We start from the raw sequence: 17823 nt of genomic DNA, 5'->3' as shown, positions 1-17823 counted from the left end.
TTACTTAATTCACAGACTGGAGTAAAGGGACAGAAGTAACAAGAAAGATGAATAACAACAAGCAGAGAGATCATTTTATTTGTGAAAAGAGGAAGCAACAAGGTGGAGATGAGTTAAAAGAAGAAGAGCATTGGACGGAGGATGGAGAGCAGGACAGAGTGTCACGGCTGGTAAGGCGAGCCGTGTGGTGTGGAGGAAGCAGGACCCAAGATGCAGGCAGTGGATGAAATACTGGTGAGGTTTATTTACAAAGGTGTAGTGGCAAACAAGCAGTGGAGCATGACAGATAACTGAAGACACCTAAACTGGGAGAACTAAAAATAACAGACCTGGGAGCATACGACAAAGGGGAGGAAAAGCAGAGAGACGCAGACGAGGAACAGGACACTGTGGCACACAGGGTAACGCAGACTGACACGAAGTAACACAGACGAACCGGCAACAGGCAGGAGAACACACAGGGCTTAAATACACACACCAGTAATCAGGGGATGCGAGACAGGAGGGCAACACAGCTGGGAGAAATCTGGGCTGACGGGACAGGGGAAACGTAAACTGATCACACTCACATATGACACGGACCTTCACAATAAAACAGGAAACTCAGATACATGGAACCAGAGAAGACATTGAACTAAACAGACAGATTCACAAACAGATGGGGAGACACCATAGACAGACAGATACAGACGCAGACTCAAAGGCAGACCAAATATAACACACAGAACTCAAACAATAATCATCATCATCATCATCATCATCATCATCATCATCATAAACTGGAAAATGATAACTAAAAGCGCTGGGTCACCGACCCAGGACCATGACAGTACCCCCCCCTCAAGGGCTGGCACCAGACAGCCCAGCAGAAACGAAAAAACGGATCAAAACAAAACAGAAAACAACCCGACCAGGGCGGGCGGAGGGGGCCCAGGACGGAGGGACAGAGTCCAAAAAGGCCCAGATGGTCAAGTTCAGGAAGCCGACCATGCGAATGGCAACGGGGCAGGTCCGGATGCCGGCCACGCGGTAGGCAGTGGCGTGGAAACAGTTCTGGGGGCCGACCGTGCGGACGGCAACAGCGGCATGGAAACAGTTCTGGGGGCCGACCGTGCGGACGGCAACAGCGGCATGGAAACAGGTCCGGAGGCCGGCCACGTGGAAGGCAGTGGCGGCGTTCAGGAGGGCGTCCACGGTGGCGGAGATGCCCAACAGGCGGCCAGGCAGATGACCGACGATGTGGAGGTGGTAGTAGGGGACCTGAAGGCTGCGTGGCCCCTGCAGCCCCAGGTGAAGCGGAGGCTGGGCCAGACGATGATGCAGAGGCTGGGCCAGACGATGATGCAGAGGCTGGGCCAGACGATGATGCAGAGGCTGGGCCAGACGATGATGCAGAGGCTGGGCCAGACGATGATGCAGAGGCTGGGCCAGACGATGATGCAGCTGATGAGGATGCTGAAGCCGGACCAGGCAAAGCAGCTGATGAGGATGCTGAAGCCGGACCAGGCAAAGCAGCTGATGAGGATGCTGAAGCTGGACCAGGCAAAGCAGCTGATGAGGATGCTGAAGCTGGACCAGGCAAAGCAGCTGATGAGGATGCTGAAGAGGAGGCCACTGCAGGTGATGCGGAGGCTGGACCAGGCGAGGATGAAGACACGGAGGCTGGACCAGGCGAGGATGAAGACACGGAGGCTGGACCAGGCGAGGATGAAGCAGCGGCTGGACCAGGCGAGGATGAAGCAGTGGCTGGACCAGGTGAAGCGGATGAAGCCGAAGCATGCGCTGGACCAGGCGACGGCGTGGAGGATGCAGCAGAGGCCGGGCCAGGCAACGGCGTGGAGGATGCAGACGGAGGCGCTGCAGCAGGTGGCGGCATGGATGAAACTGCTGCTGCAAGCGTGGATGAGGCTGCTGGTGGAGCAGCTGGTGGCTGGACGGGCTCCTCGGGCCCCCCAGCTGACGAGGAAGGAGGCTGGACGGGCTCCACGGGCCCCCCAGCAAAGACAGTCTCAGAACCAGTGGGCACTGGAGCCCCTGGCACACACAGAACAGAACCAGCAGGTGCGAAGACCTCTGGCAGGGACGCAACAGAACCAGCAGGTGCGGGGGCCTCTGGCAGGAACGCAACAGGACCAGCAGGCACACGGGCCTCTGGCAGGGACAGAACAGGACCAGCAGGCACACGGGCCTCTGGCAAACACATAGCGGCCTGCAGCTGCGCAGAGCATTGACCCTGCTCAGGCAGCGACAGCTCTGTACAGTCCTCAGCTGGGTTCCTAGCCTCCAGGGGTCCAGAGTGGGCTGAGGGCTGAAACCCAGCCTCTGGGGAGGCCCTGGAGTGCATCACAGTCTCAGAACTGGTCAGCTGTTGAGGGATGATTACGTTATTAACTGGTTTGTCTCTCTGCTTACAATGGACGGATGAAAAACAATTCCATTCGGATAGCATAGATTCAGGTTGTTGTACTGGAGGAGCTGGTGACACAGGACGCAGGGCTAGCGGCTGCTGAACAGGAGGCTGAACTGATGATAGGGCTAATGATTCCTCTGCCAACTGAGCTATAGACTGGGTTATGGATTGTAGCATAGTTTGTAGTAAGTCTGGCTGCGACTGTAACTGAGCTATGGGTAGTGAGGCTGAATGTGGTGGAGGTGGCGACTGGGCTTTAGGCCGGGTGGCTAACTGAAGAAACACAGCCCCAGAATTAACAGTCCCAAAGTCTGGTGAAACAGAAAGAGTGTCATTTTCACTCACCACAGCCGGCGGTTCTGAAGCCCCACCACCCGGCTGTGGGGTGAGGCGCCTACGACATGAACGTTGCTTCCTCCTCGGAGAACGCTCCGACAGGCCGGGTAACTCCACATCCGGCAGTTCGGACTGCATATCCTCCGGTGGGCTGAGCAGACGAGCGGTAGGGGGGTGAAGGTGCAGCTCGTTCCGAAAGAAATTCTGAACAAGTGGGTGGAGTGAGCTGAACAGCCAGGGGAGACCGGAAACCAGTCGCTCCAATCGATTAGTTATGGCTTGGCGGAATCCCTTCTCCTCATGCCCCAGCCATAAATTAATTAAACGGTCCACAGAATAAATGATATCCTCCCGGAGCTCCTCGGGCGGGTTGAATGCTGCTGGGTCCATTGTGGCCGGTTCGTACTGTCACGGCTGGTAAGGCGAGCCGTGTGGTGTGGAGGAAGCAGGACCCAAGATGCAGGCAGTGGATGAAATACTGGTGAGGTTTATTTACAAAGGTGTAGTGGCAAACAAGCAGTGGAGCATGACAGATAACTGAAGACACCTAAACTGGGAGAACTAAAAATAACAGACCTGGGAGCATACGACAAAGGGGAGGAAAAGCAGAGAGACGCAGACGAGGAACAGGACACTGTGGCACACAGGGTAACGCAGACTGACACGAAGTAACACAGACGAACCGGCAACAGGCAGGAGAACACACAGGGCTTAAATACACACACCAGTAATCAGGGGATGCGAGACAGGAGGGCAACACAGCTGGGAGAAATCTGGGCTGACGGGACAGGGGAAACGTAAACTGATCACACTCACATATGACACGGACCTTCACAATAAAACAGGAAACTCAGATACATGGAACCAGAGAAGACATTGAACTAAACAGACAGATTCACAAACAGATGGGGAGACACCATAGACAGACAGATACAGACGCAGACTCAAAGGCAGACCAAATATAACACACAGAACTCAAACAATAATCATCATCATCATCATCATCATCATCATCATCATAAACTGGAAAATGATAACTAAAAGCGCTGGGTCACCGACCCAGGACCATGACACAGAGAGAGACGATAAAACAGAGATGTGGAGCAAAGGGGAGGAGTTAAAGAGGAAATAAAGGCGAACTGGAAACAGAGGGCAGTGATAGAGGACAAAGAGGCAAAGAAAGAAAACAAAAGAGGAAAGAAGTGAAAAGAGCCAGCAGTAAGTAAACAGACTTTCAGATTTTATTGAACCCACACCTGAGTTTTTGTGGACTAGTGTTGCGTCTGCTGCTGTGTAATTGCTGTTGTCAGGTGATGAATGCAGCTCGAATTCATGACAAACAGAAGCTGAAGTCATTCTGGGAGCAGAGGATTGTTCAGCACAGCGAGCAGACGAATGGGGAGGAGAACCGTATGAAGAACAGCGCTTTGGCACGGTCAGCAAATACAAAAACATAACAAGTTCTGGAAAGTTCCTGATCCAAGTGTGTAATTTCATAGTGCGAACCCTGATTAACATTCCAGATGATTTCAGGCTGGAAAATATTTGCTTTTTAAAGCCTGTCTTTGATGTGTTGGATAGCAGCAGAAGGATGACCTTTTGGAGTGCAGTATCCCTGATTTGCATGCATCCCAGGAAAACCAAGATGGATGAAGTCAGCTTGGTTTCTGCCCAATAGAAACAATGTGTGCTGTAAAAGCACTTTTTTAACCAAGCATTCTTTGCTCCTCAAACATTGTTCCTCCAGCCCAAACAGTCATTTTATTTCAGTGCCTAACACTGACAATACTGCATATCTATATGTTTCAGTTTTATTAATACAGCAACCCACAACAATATGCTGCAATGAGACAATGTATATATATATGTACAATATAATGTACAATATAAAATATGGAAGTAACCTCTTTGATGCCATCTCCTGGTTCCTGGCTTTTGGCCTCATCGGGTGGTGACCTCCATTGTGAACTAAGGTAGTTTGGAGCCATGTGTTAAGCAGCTGGGTTGAGAATCAGCATCATTGAAATCATTGAGTTTAATTATCTTGGGGTCTTGTTCATGAGTGAGGGGAGACTGGTACTCCTACTGAGCTGATGTGAAACTAAAGCTGTCAATTTACTGGTCGATCTACCTTCCTGACCTCACCCATGACCATGAGCTTCAGGCAGTGACTGAAAGAAGGAGATTATGGATATGATATCCATAATTGGATATCCATAATTATGGATACGGGCAATGAAAATGAACTTCGTCAGAAGTGTGACCTCGCACTTTAGTAAAGATAGGATGAGGGGCTTGGTCATTCAGGAGCGAATCAGAGTAAAGCACTTCTCGTCCACATGGAAAGGAGCCAGTTGTGGTGGTTTGGGCATCAAATACCTGATTGTCTCTGCTTATCATGGCGCCCCAATGAAGGATGATGAATGGATGCTATCCTTGCACTAGAAATAATAGTTTATTAAACTAACATTAATATCAGAGTACAAAAACGAGCAGCAACTCATCAGCTTCCGTCCAAATATCCATAATAGACAACATAAATGGAAATAAACCAGGGACAGATTTTGTAAACCTAAAAGAAAAGAAAGGTGCTGGGGCTAGCACTGCTAGCTTCAGGGCCCATTTAACATATATAGCCAGTTGTGTTGCACACAAAAAATGATGTTCCCACAGCTCTGTGCCATGTTTACTAGTGCTGAGAGTGCAAGTACTTAATGCAGTGTTCTTCTGAACAATAGGTGTTGATGGAAATTACATAGCAGAAGAACTGTATGATCAAACTGCATGTTAGGGACTTGAAACTGTATTTTTTTTATCTTGTGACTAAAAGGCATTCTAACCCAAACCGTACACCAAAAAAGTTTTCTAATGAAACTTGCTTATTTCTAAACACCCTGGACTACCACCAGCTGACACACAGTTCATTATACCAGTTAAATTCCAACAGATGCAAACACTTCACCAGTTGAAATGTGACATATTGTGTTGCCAGTCAAAGCTTGTTAGCATAGCTTCCATATTCCAACTGAACATAAGTTTGACAGCATGATGGGTGCTTCCATATGCTGAGATGTTACATAATCAAATCTATATGAGCTTGGTGAAGAGCTTTGAGTCAGTGTTTGATGATGAGCAGCATGGTCCGTGAGAGGCACAGAGGGAAGAAAAGGGCATCAAAAATAAACTCAATAACTGCCCTCTGTTCCGTCTCACTGCGTCATAACTTGATTAGTTCAAAAAATGGCTCGGTTATGTTTCCAGCTCTTCTGTCTGTCATCACGGAGTACCCTGAGAATGTTGATCAGAGCCAGTTTGGCTATATGTTTGAATCCTGCAGATCAGCGTGAGTATTTGAGGACAGACAACCAGAACGCAGCAGATTAACCAATGCAAGATGGCGTGTGCTGACAGATGAGCACAGACACAACAATATTAATCCATCAGCTAACATAGCCTAGTTCTCGCTCACTCAAGCACACTCACACAGACTCACACACACACTTCCTCTCTTTCTGTAACACAATTATCTGTGACAGCAATGACCGAAGATCAAGTTTCGCTGGATGTCTGCACGATTACTTTAAGCCTAGGAGTTATGGTGTCAGGGCAAATACTGGACTCTGATGCTCATCTCGGCTTCCAAACATAGAACACATCCTAAAAAAAAACAAATGACTTTTTCTTCTTTCACACATTTTAAATCTGTGCTTTACACCAACAAATGGACCGCAGTGCTGCTGCTGGGGAGCAGCTCTTTCTGTGACTTGTGAGTTCAGAAAAACGTGCAATAAATTTTTGATTAAAATGTGAAAATCTCTCAGGTTATGAAACATTTATATAGTGTAAAGTAGTTCCTAACTGCACAGTGATATATAGCTTTATGTAAACTATAGATCTAAAGAACAGCCCTGCTGCAGAGGTACAGGATTAATAATCTTTCCGGGGTAGAATTTCAATACCTCCTTTATTTCAGGCAAAAGTAAAGTTTCATCAGCGCGTAGTCAGTCAGTGAATCACCTTGTCTAGACTAAAATATCATCACTGGTTAAATGGATTGCTGTGAAACCTACAGACAGGGATGCTTCTGCTCTAATGATCATTGGGATCATTAATCTAGAACCACAACAAAGTAAAAAGAAATTGTGAAACGTATTGATAACTATTGGATAGACCTCAGTCCTCGAGGGCCGGTGTCCCTGCAGGTTTTAGATCTCACCTTGGGTCAACACACCTGAATCACATGATTAGTTCGTTACCAGGCCTCTGGAGAACTTCAAGACATGTTGAGAAGCTAATTTAGCCATTTAAATCAGCTGTGTTGGTTCCAGGACACATCTAAAACCTGCAGGGACACCGGACCTTGTGGACTGAGATTGCCCACCCCTGGGATAGACACATTACCAGCTTGGTTATTCCCATAATGTGTACCATAGCAGCTTAATGTTTGATTGCCTTTGTGCGCATAGCAGCCTCCTGACCTGGAAAAACTGAAAGCAGTTCTTTCAATTGCCACTTAAATGTGGTTCTGGGATCAATTCCGTATCAGTGGTTGGATGTAGCTACTAGAACTATGATATTTTGGCTGAGTGACAGTTTGGCTAATATTAGGTATTTGGCAGTATATCTGCATTGGCATTTATAGCAGCCAGTATATGAAAATTTAAAAAGTATTGTGTTGGATTGTTTGTATCAGGTAAAGATCCTACAATGATACAGAGAAAACTACAACAATCAAAAAGTTCCCTATGTGCAAGTGCTACAACAGTGACAAGGAAAAACTACCTTTTAACAGGAAGTAACCTCCGGCAGAACCAGGCTCAGGGAGGTACAGCCATCTGCCATGACCGGTTGGAGGTGAGGCGAGACGCAGTGGAAGAGAGCCAGAGATTAATAATGACTAACAATTAAATAGAGTGTCTGTTGATTTGACATAGTTCATTTACCATAGGGCACTCTGCAACCAGATGATCTGAGTGGAGCTGAGCATAGTGTAAACAAGTAATCCACGATTTTTGTGACAATAAAACATTATTATTATATTGCATTGTCAGAATATGTTATTAAGGACCTGTAACTACACATAAAATGTTAGAGAAATGTTCATACTTTGTGTGTCAGAAAGAAAAGAATTATTGAGCTACATATTGAATATTATATATCACTTAAAATCCTATATTATTGTGTGCTATGTTACCCATTGTTTGAAGGCCTGTTGGTGCAGCTTTATTAATTTGACCATGACCATTTTAGTTTTGGAGCATATTTGGACAAGAGGGTGAAGCACATCCATAAAGTGAAGGATTGTAGGAATGTTTGTATGTCTCTTCCTTTTAACCGTGTGGTGGATTGGTTACCTGTCAAAGGTAAACTGTGTGTCTTGCCCTGTGACAGGCGAGAGTGGCAGTCTACTAAAAAATCAGAAAGGTGACTCACTCACTTTTGGAGATAGCCTCAAGTGGCCATGTGAGGAACTGCAGCTGTTTTAAATACACTGCCATCTTCAAATATCCAACTTTACAATAGAAAGGGACGTATCTGTACAATCTGATACAGCAAATAGATGTTTTATCAAAAAAACCCAAACCCCCCCAACAAAAAACGCATACCTGTCACAGCAATTCACAGCAGCAGTGGCCACAGCTATCTTTTAAACATACATACTATTTTTACTCAAAAATAAGTCTAAGCTTAAAAGCCATACTCTCACTGCTGCTCATTGTGTAGCTCACACACCTGCCACTGCTGACTCAATTGATTCCCCTGAGGTACTTGTTGCTGCCTTCTCCCTGCTGAGTTGAGCTCAGTGCTTCATTGTATGGAGTGACACGGTAAGAGCCTCAATGTCACGCATTAATGCTGAGCATACAAGATTAGTTTTAACAACATAATTGCATCGTTCACCTGAACTGTGACATTGCTAAATCTTGTGTCATAGTATTATAAACCACCTTAAAGGGTTTCTGATGAAACCCACACTCATATCTCTTTTTTAAATAGGTATTTTCATCGTAATCACCGGCTAATTCTTTACCTCCTCCTTGTTTTTCTCTCTCCTGTCATTGCTGTGAATGCTGCCTTCAGACTGAGGGAGCAGTGGGTCATCAGGTTGGAGCAGAGGAATCAACACCTGCAGAGTTTCTTCGAGGAGAGAATGAGACAAGCGCAGAAATCCCAGCAAATCCTCGGAAAGACAGATTCACCCTGAAACCAGCAGATAAGCCAGAAGGTGGTTAAAGAAAGAACAGCTGCTGTCCAGATATTGTTTATGGTGCTAAAAAATAAATGTGTAAAGGTCTGACCTTTACACATTTATTGTCATTGATTTTTATGAAACAGAGGAACTAAAACAAACAAAAAACAAAACTATATTCAATATAAATTAAATCCACTAAAACTCCATGAACACTGTTATACTTTATTGCTGCCTGGTGCCACTGCTTAGCCAGTGTCATGTAAATATGTTGAGGATACCATGCGTTCTTAAATAAGTAAATGTGATGTCTATATTTGCAGTAATAAAATCAAAAGATTAAAAATGCTTCATGTGTTGGCTGTTATTGATGCCCTGCATTGTTGAGAATGAACAGTACTGGGAATTAAAGAATGGCAGTGGGTATTAAGAATAACACAGTGCAGCTTCATCACAGAGTAAACTGGCATTTAACCACAGAGCTGAAGCAATGCACAGGGACATGGACATTAACCCGGGAGACAGGCAGGTTTTTAGTGCTAGCAGTGCTAATGCTGGCCACAAATGTCATCTATGGAAGAATGTTAATCCTAAATGTGCAGGTAATATTACAGGTAATCCAGTATTTAACCTCCATTAGACTGTGACCAGTGTTTACTGAGTTCTGTATTTTAGGTTAATGATTAGTTAGTTATTTTGTTTTATTTAAGTAACTAGAGAAATATACGTTTGCTCTTAACTCTGTGTTTTTCTAGTCTGGATAATTTCTAGTGCCAAAGTGAACAATGTATTTTCACTTTGGCACTAGTCTTTTTTCTTTTTTAAAATTTTTGAGCAATAGCAACTATTCTGTCTCAGAGTGATGCTGGAAAACAGATTCATGCATTTGTTACTTCAGGGCTGGTCTATTGTAATTAATTATTATCAGGCTGTTCTAAAAGCTCCCTTTGAAGCCTTCAATTAATCCAACGCACTGCAGTGAGAGTGCTGATAGGGAGTAGAAATGGAGACCCTATCCCTCCCATAGTAGACTTTGTTCAATTAGCTCATAGTTAATCCAGAATTGTACTAGTATAAGTACACAGCCCTGTAATATCTCAAAGACCTCGAAGTATAATGTTATCCCTTTAGAGCACTTCACTCTTAGACTTACCTCTGACAGAGTTTCCTAGAGTTTCTGAAAGTAGAATGGGAGGCAGTGCCTTCAGCTATCAGCCTTCAGGACACAGATGCTCTGTAGTTTAAGATTCGGCTTTAAACTTCCCTTTTGAATCCACTTACAGTATCAGAAGGTGCTGAATCCTCCATTAACTATGCTGCTGATTCCCATGATGCACTGAGCACTTAACCTCCACTTCCCTCTTTTCACTCCCATATGTTTATATGCTATTAACATTAACATTCATTAATGGCATAAGTAAACAGGGTTATCATTTGCATGGACGTCTCTGTTTGTGAGCGCAGAAGCCCCACCCACACAGTCTTTAATCCCTCTGTTTGGGATCATAGAGTGCAGGCTTGACGCTCCAGTTAAACTAATTGTGCTTTTCCATATTTTCTATCATTAAAAACCTCTCAGACTCCAAACTGCTTTAAACACCCGGTTTCGGACATTTTATCAACTCCTTGCCCTCTCTGATGTCAGTAAGAAGGGATATCCCCTATATGGTCACCTGAAGCATATGGCTCTTGCTGTGAGTATTGAAAAAGCCAGGTGAACCGAAGCCCTGTCTAAGATTTAAAAAATTAAAATATTTTTTTCATACCACAGTCATTCAGGGAATTGCCGTTTTACACCTGAAATTAATTAGCTTATGGTTTTTGTCTTAAAAATAAAAAAACATAAAAAATAAATGTATTTTTCCCCAGTGTGCACTTTGTTTTATATTTACATATTTATTGTGTGTGAAAATGTGTACCGTGTAATATGCACAGTGTAACTGAATGCATACTGTACCTCATCAGTAGCTACTTTATATCTATATGAAAATACATATAAAAATGTAAGCTGAGCAGTTAACTTGACATTTTTTATGTTTTTTACTCGGCATTAGTGCACGGTGTGCTGATTCTACATTTCTTCGTGTGGCCACCAGATGGCAGCAACAGACAGAGAAACACATGCAGCAACTCAGACATACTTTTCTTATGTGTGTTGTAGTCAAAATATTTAACATCACTGTCTACACTCAATTTGTCATGTTTTATTCCTGTTTTATATCCCTTATAGCCAATGAAGTCAGTGCTGCACTTGCACAAGAGTAGTTTGGACAATTTGTTGCTTCCAACACATAGATAAAGTGCTGCAGTTCTTACAAGCAACCAGCATTAAAAGAAAGAACTATTTTTTTCCACTTTGATGAGCAAGAATTGCAAAGATTTTTGACATTAACTCCGTCTAACACCTTTGAGATGAACTGGAATGCCTACTGCAAGCTCTGCTGACCTTATCAGGCAGTGTCAGAGCTGAACTAACGCTGTGTCTGAAAGAGAGAAAATCCCAGCAGCATATTTAGAATCTCCAGGAAAGACAGAAGGCGGAGGACCGGAGGCTGTTATAGCAGCACAGTAATGCACTCATATGGTTGAAAGGTTCATCTGTATTCATACACTTGGTGATGCTCAGTATGTTGTGTTTGTCACTAAATTAGATTTTTCTATGCCAGTATCTCCTTACCTTTTCCTTACTTCAAATTTCCTCTTGCTATTGATATTGGGTTAGAGATAGACTGCATTTTAATCACATGGTTTGTCTCATAGTTCTTATAAGATTTCTATCTGGGCTTGCCAAACAGGTGAAAATATCAGAGAAAGGGGTTGATGTGATTTGTGTGATGCTCTGAATGTTAAAAGGAAAAAAGTATTTCAGATTCTGGTCTATTTCTGTGTCAGCGATCAATCTGAAGCAGATTAGTGGCACTGACCATGTTGACTCCTTTGTTTGAAAAGATCAGATTTCTTTGAGTTTTATCCTTCCACTGATCAACATTAAGATGCTGGGATGGAATCAGTCGACGTATTCAACAAAATCAATCCACAGCTGCCGTTTACCCCTTAGAAATATGGCCGTGCCTCAAGTTTTTACAGAAAACGCATATCAAACAGCATTCTGACAAGAAACATGTTATCAGATCTAAGTGAAAGAGTCAGAAGTCAGATTGTTATTCTGTGCAAAGAAGGGCATCAAATCATGGTTCGACTAGACAAGAGATGGTGCCAGAGGCAACTGAGTTTAGATTTTCAGTGGGAGTGACAAGGATGGACAGGATTAAGAATGAGTATATAAGACAGAGAAGAGAGGTGACACTTAGTTTGGACATGTGCGCAGGAGGGATACTGGGTATACTGAGAGAATGATGCTGAAGATGGAGTTGCCAGGCAAGAGGAAGGTCAAAAATAAAGTTTATGGAATTTCAAAAAGAAGTACAAAAAGTGAGAGGAAGATGAAGAAGATGACGATGATGACGGGGGAATAAGCTCAAGAAGTCATGGGAAGAAAGATGGCGGAAGAAAAAGAAGAAAGCCGATTTAGAGGAGGAGGAGAGGGAAAATGAAGAAGGAGGAAGAAGATAACGAGAAGAAAGCAGAAATACACAGTGTTTATTTCATTGAGAAATCATTTTAGTCAATGACCTTTTCTTTATGACAAAAACATGACAATAAGTAAATAAAAAGTAATGCACGAGGACAAAAACTGCGATGATTTACATTTTCATTAACAAACAAATGAAATAAAAATGTTCCTGAGAGATGAGATCCAATCAGAAATAATGACATTTTGTAGAAAGGTAGGACAAGCTTCAAGGAAAATAAAACAATTTGTGAACCGTGTGATAAAAACATAACAAACCTTTACACTTTATATTTTAGTCAACTGAATCGATTTCAGATTTATGATAATCGTATATTTAGTCAAGTAAAACCAGTCTAAAAGACTTTAGATTATGACACGTTTACAATTGAGAACACCATTAAATGACAACCAAGCTTCATACACAGAGATTCGAATAAAGCAACTTTGCCATAGATATAGAATTTACTACTACTACTAGTGTCTACAGTGGTCACGTGTTTTGTCATTTCAAGAACTGAAGATGTGGTCAAATTTTTCTTGTGAGTTGCAACATCCCTACATGTTACCAAAAAATGGGGTTAAAAGTTGAGGTTAATGATTAATCCATGTTAGAAGAGTAGCAGAAGTCTGAGAATGATAACATGTAACAAACCAGAAAAATGTGTAATAGTGCCATTAAAGCAGTCCACTGGTCTTTTGTTATAGACAACATAACTCTGCAGGCACAAAATACACCTCAAATTAAAATATATATTTTTCAGAGTGTTATCCTCTGAGGGGTCATGTCAGCCGGCAACCAAGAAAATACAGCTTCAACAAAAGTGAGAATCACACTTTAATGAAAGCCACGATCTTTCTCTAACCTAATTGAGAAGTTTTCTTGCCAAAACCTCACCAAAAACTTTCTGTCCAGGAAAACATTTCAGTAGATTCAATTCCGTTAATAACCTTTCGAACATGACTGTGATGATCAAACCCACAGTGAAATATTATTCAAATCAGGGGGTGTCCAAATCGACTTTTCCACTGAGAAAGGGAGAGCAGCCCTCCATTCTTCATAGAAATGCTTTACTCTGCAGTTTGCATCTTTGTGGGGAAGGATCATGCTGCAGCAGGATAATGAGCCCAAACACACCTTAAATCTTTGAAGAAGGGCTTGAAGATTGAACCCTGCCATGGACCTTCAACCACAGTGACCTAAAATCAACTCCACACATGAGGGAATTTGGAAATTGAGAAAAACAAACATTTTGGACATGATAGGAAACTTCTGGGACAACATAGGGTAGGGCTGCACGATTAATCGTTAGAAAATCGCGATCTCGATTCATACTTATGTGCGATCTCATTTCCAAATGACAACGATTTAAAAAAAAAAAAAAAAAAAAAAAAAGACTGCGACGATTGTACCGCATTTTGATCCGGGACGTAATCTGCATGAAAACAAGCGCTCACTCTTCCTGCTCAACAAATGACAAGGGCGGAGCCTTATACCACGTGATACAGAAGCTGTGCCGTGTGATGCTAAAATTAGCAGGGAAAAAACAACGGAGAGCAAGTCAGGGATGACGAGAAAGTGACAGGAGAAAATCCGTCCCGGTCAACCACCCAAACATCAATAACGGGAACCTTATACAGCGCTTCCCTATACACGTCGAACTCCCGCAGGCACAAAGAAATTACGGAGGCTATCACTTATCACCTGACCAAAGATATGGCTCCCATCAACACTGTGCAAAACGAGGGATTTAGGAAAATGATCAACACCCTAGACAAACGCTACACAGTGCCGTCCCGCAACTATTTTTCTATTGTTGCACTACCAGGGGCCCGTTCTTCGTACGTCGCTTACTACATCCAAGATCAAATGACACATCCAAGATCAAATCATCGCGCTAACCGTGAGCTCGCTAATCCGGTTCCCCGAACACACCTGCTGTTGACGATTACTACAGCTGGACGCAGGAATGTGACATCACTGGGTGTCGTAAAAGGGGCTACGCATCGATAGTAGAAACATTGATCGGCAACCCGCTGATTGGTCGGCGAAAATGTCGAAGGGGCGTGCTCGGTATTTTCCGGCAGCAGAGCAAGAACTCATGAGTGAGGGATTACAGGAGTTTCAGAGTTTAATGAAAACGCAAGAGAACACTGCAAAGGCTGCAAAAGCAAGGAGAGAGGGCTGGCAGAAAGTTGCTGACAAATCAAACTCGTAGGTAATTTAATAATAATAATAATAATGGATTGGATTTATATAGCGCTTTCCAAGGCACCCAAAGCGCTTTACGATACCACTATTCATTCACTCCCACATTCACACACTGGTGGAGGCAGCTACGGTTGTAGCCAGGCTGCCATATCGCGCCATCGGCCCCTCTGGCCAACACCAGTAGGCGGTAGGGTAGATCTATCATATGACACTATATTGTCCAATATCATATGGCATTATATTATATTATAATATGTTATATTATATCCCCTTTCACATTAGAGCCACAACAGGACCCACAAGAACATGGGAACAAGTAAAAGTGGAATACAGGAGTATTCTACAGAATGGTAATATTTATCTCTTAGATTGCTTTGCGTCTCTTGGCAAGGTAATACTGGCCTGTAATACTCTGTTAGTTTGTTCATAACAGCAACCAAGAAAAGGGCAGAGGAAAAAAAGACAGGTGGTGGTCCTGCACCCCCTCGTCAACAAGTTGGTTAAGTAAATAATACCCTCACGGGAATATCGATATCTCTCTATGAGCACACTGTCGCGCTGAGCTAAAGGATCCTGTCTATCCCGCAATATACGCTGAATTCTGAGGACTCTCCTTATCAATCTTGCACCTTCCGCAATGGGTGGCTCGCGTATACGGACAGGACATGGCTGCGACAGGCTTCCCAAATCCACCTTCGCTTTTATAGCCGTGGTCTCTCATCTTGATTACACGAAGTAATTTACAATTACTACTCTGAAATATGAATTACATCTGTAATAATCACATACATGTAATATAATGTTAATAGTTCATTTCCCTTTTTTAGGAAATGACCTGTATGTATCTGTGTGACATCAATAAAAGGATCAAGTGCTGCATTATCTTTAGTTACATTGATAATATTTATTTATGGTGAAACAGTGGAAAAATATCGCTGTTGCTTTCGTATAAATGAAGCGGACATACCTGCGTGGCCGCGATCTAATCCTGTTTACATAAAGTAAACCTGCTCCCGAGCAGGTTTACGCTTACGGCTCTGTTGCTATGACAGCAAGTCCCGGATGAGCTTCGGGGAACCGAACGATCCAGGATCACGCGAAATCGTCAACAATCTAATCCGGCTAACCTACTTAGCGAGGTACGAAGAACGGGCCCCTGCTCTATACACGCAGTGTCGAGCAACGGTGGAGACGGAATTTCAAGCAGTACAACATTTTGCGGCAACAACAAAACCTGAGACATTTGTTGTTTTTATGTTTATTTATTGTTTTTATGTTCAGTCTCAACTGTTACGAAGTTGATGTGCAGCTAATAAGTGCAATAAATATTTATACTGGAAAAGAAAATCGTGAGAGAATCGTGATTCTGATGTGTCTGTGACACGAGTGTGGTGTCACTGACAGGAAATGATGATGTGCACGCTGGGTGACCTGCGGGTTCTGAAAAACTTTGTGAATAGATGAGACTGGACGTGACCTGCTAAATTTAAAGAATAACCTTGCTGCTGACAAAGACAAAAACCTGAGTCATTGCTGCTGCTGCTGCTGCTGATAGAAACCCAGAGAGAGTGGAAACACAAATATTCTGCGATTAGAAATAATGATGATGACAGTGGTGATGATGCTTTTGTCCCAGTGGTGGTGAGACTCGGGGCCTGTTACAGTTTGACATTCTCTGACCGTAGACCGTGAGCCGACTAACCTTCACTGTAAAGGGTGAAAACAGCTGTTTTTCTGAATTAGGCAAATTGAAGCTCCAATATTACAGTTCACTGGGCAGAAGGTAAATAGAGGGCAGGACCTTATCTGGCATATATATAGTAGTACATACCACTCAAAACACTTTTTATGCAAACCGTAAAGTAGTGTGAATGTAGCTTTTAGTCTAAACTCTATCTACAAACCCAATCCCACAAACATTGTGACACTGGAAAAAATGCAAATAAAAACCGAATGTAAGAATTTTTCACCACCTGACTTGACCAGACTTATGTGATATGCTATTAATGTAAATCTATTGCTCATCCTACCCCCACACCAATCACAACAGTGAAGGCGGGACCAAACTATCTATTGCTCATCCTGCTGTCTTGTCAGAGGCTGAGAGGCCGGTATGTGTGGTGGACCCAGAAGCAGACTCAAGGGACTGATTGGATTAGTAACAAAATGCAACTTTATTTAATTCAGGAACGTGTAAGGACATGAAGAACTGAAGCAGGAGACTCAGGGCATGAATAACTGAAACAGAGAGAGAGAGGGAGGTTAGTGCTGGATGGAAAATGGCTTCCAAAGGTAATTTGTGATTGTGGAGGAAGTTTACTTGCAGGTCAGAGTGTAAGTTGACATCAGGGAGGGGGACTGAGCGTGAATCCAACTGAACCACGAGGCAAGTGAGTTTGGGAGTCCAACCTTCTGTTCAAGAGATCTAAGCTGAGCACCGAGCAAGAGGGCAGGCAGGTGAAGGAGCAGTAGCGTGGTGGCAGTTGACTAGCATTGACGAGACGAGGTGAGTCTCTTTAATGCAGGTGAGTTGAATACTGATCCAAAACCAAAGGAGAAAACTGGTCGCACAGCGAAACAAGCGACGAAGGCAAATGATACCCAAGAAACATGACAACTGAGTTTACCTCCACGGAGATAGCAGACAAAATGGCGATAAACCGAAGGCTGAGCTGGTCTTAAATGCCGGCCTGCTGATTACAGGTGATGAATCACAGGTGGAGGTACCGGGTAAGACATGAAACTCCGCCCCCATTGGCAGAACCTGAACACCATGGAAAGTGGAAAAACATACCACACATCAGACACTCGCTCAGATCAAGACAGTCTTTCTTCACCTGGAGACTCTTGTAAAAGAGATATTTGATCTAAAAAGTTTTATTTAAACTGGAAAAAAAATCTAAGTTCCAATAAAAATAAAAATACATGAAAATATGTAGACCAAATGCTGATTGGCTGAAAAGTGAGCCAGAAAAGGGAGGAAATCACAGCAGCATTTACCAGAAGAGAAAGAAGCATGGAAAAACATCAAAGATCAGAAAATAGAGCAGGAGCACAGATGGTGGCTGCAGTAGACACGTTTCACACTTGGTTTCATTTCTGCT

At 43.4% G+C, this 17823-nt stretch overlaps 1 protein-coding gene across 1 annotated transcript; it reads right to left on the bottom strand.

Moving 5' to 3' along the window:
* Positions 1-303: 303 nt before the first annotated feature.
* Positions 304-3136, bottom strand: LOC147325500 (uncharacterized). Its single transcript, XM_086297745.1, has 2 exons — positions 2756-3136; positions 304-1455 (listed from the first exon to the last, which is right to left on the bottom strand). The coding sequence occupies exons 1-2, from the start codon at positions 3134-3136 to the stop codon at positions 841-843; spliced, it is 996 nt and encodes a 331-aa protein (XP_086153871.1). The 3' UTR covers positions 304-840.
* Positions 3137-17823: the final 14687 nt, after the last annotated feature.

This window comes from Aulonocara sp. 'chitande type north' Nkhata Bay, linkage group LG7, assembly GCF_057382095.1.
Source record: "Aulonocara sp. 'chitande type north' Nkhata Bay isolate Kocher_YH1m ecotype deep benthic linkage group LG7, A_spYH_male_GT1.1, whole genome shotgun sequence".
NCBI classification, from domain to species: Eukaryota; Metazoa; Chordata; class Actinopteri; order Cichliformes; family Cichlidae; genus Aulonocara; species Aulonocara sp. 'chitande type north' Nkhata Bay.
Note: the sequence above shows the minus strand (reverse complement) of the source record. Positions and strands in the feature narration are given on the sequence as shown.

Bases quoted from the DNA above. Each gene is read 5' to 3' on its own strand.
- LOC147325500 (XM_086297745.1), bottom strand. From the start codon at position 3,136: ATGGACCCAGCAGCATTCAACCCGCCCGAGGAGCTCCGGGAGGATATC. The intron at 1,456-2,755 runs GTGAGTGAAAAT...GTCCGGCTTCAG, and splicing joins CTTCAGAACCGCCGGCTGTG to CATCCTCATCAGCTGCATCA.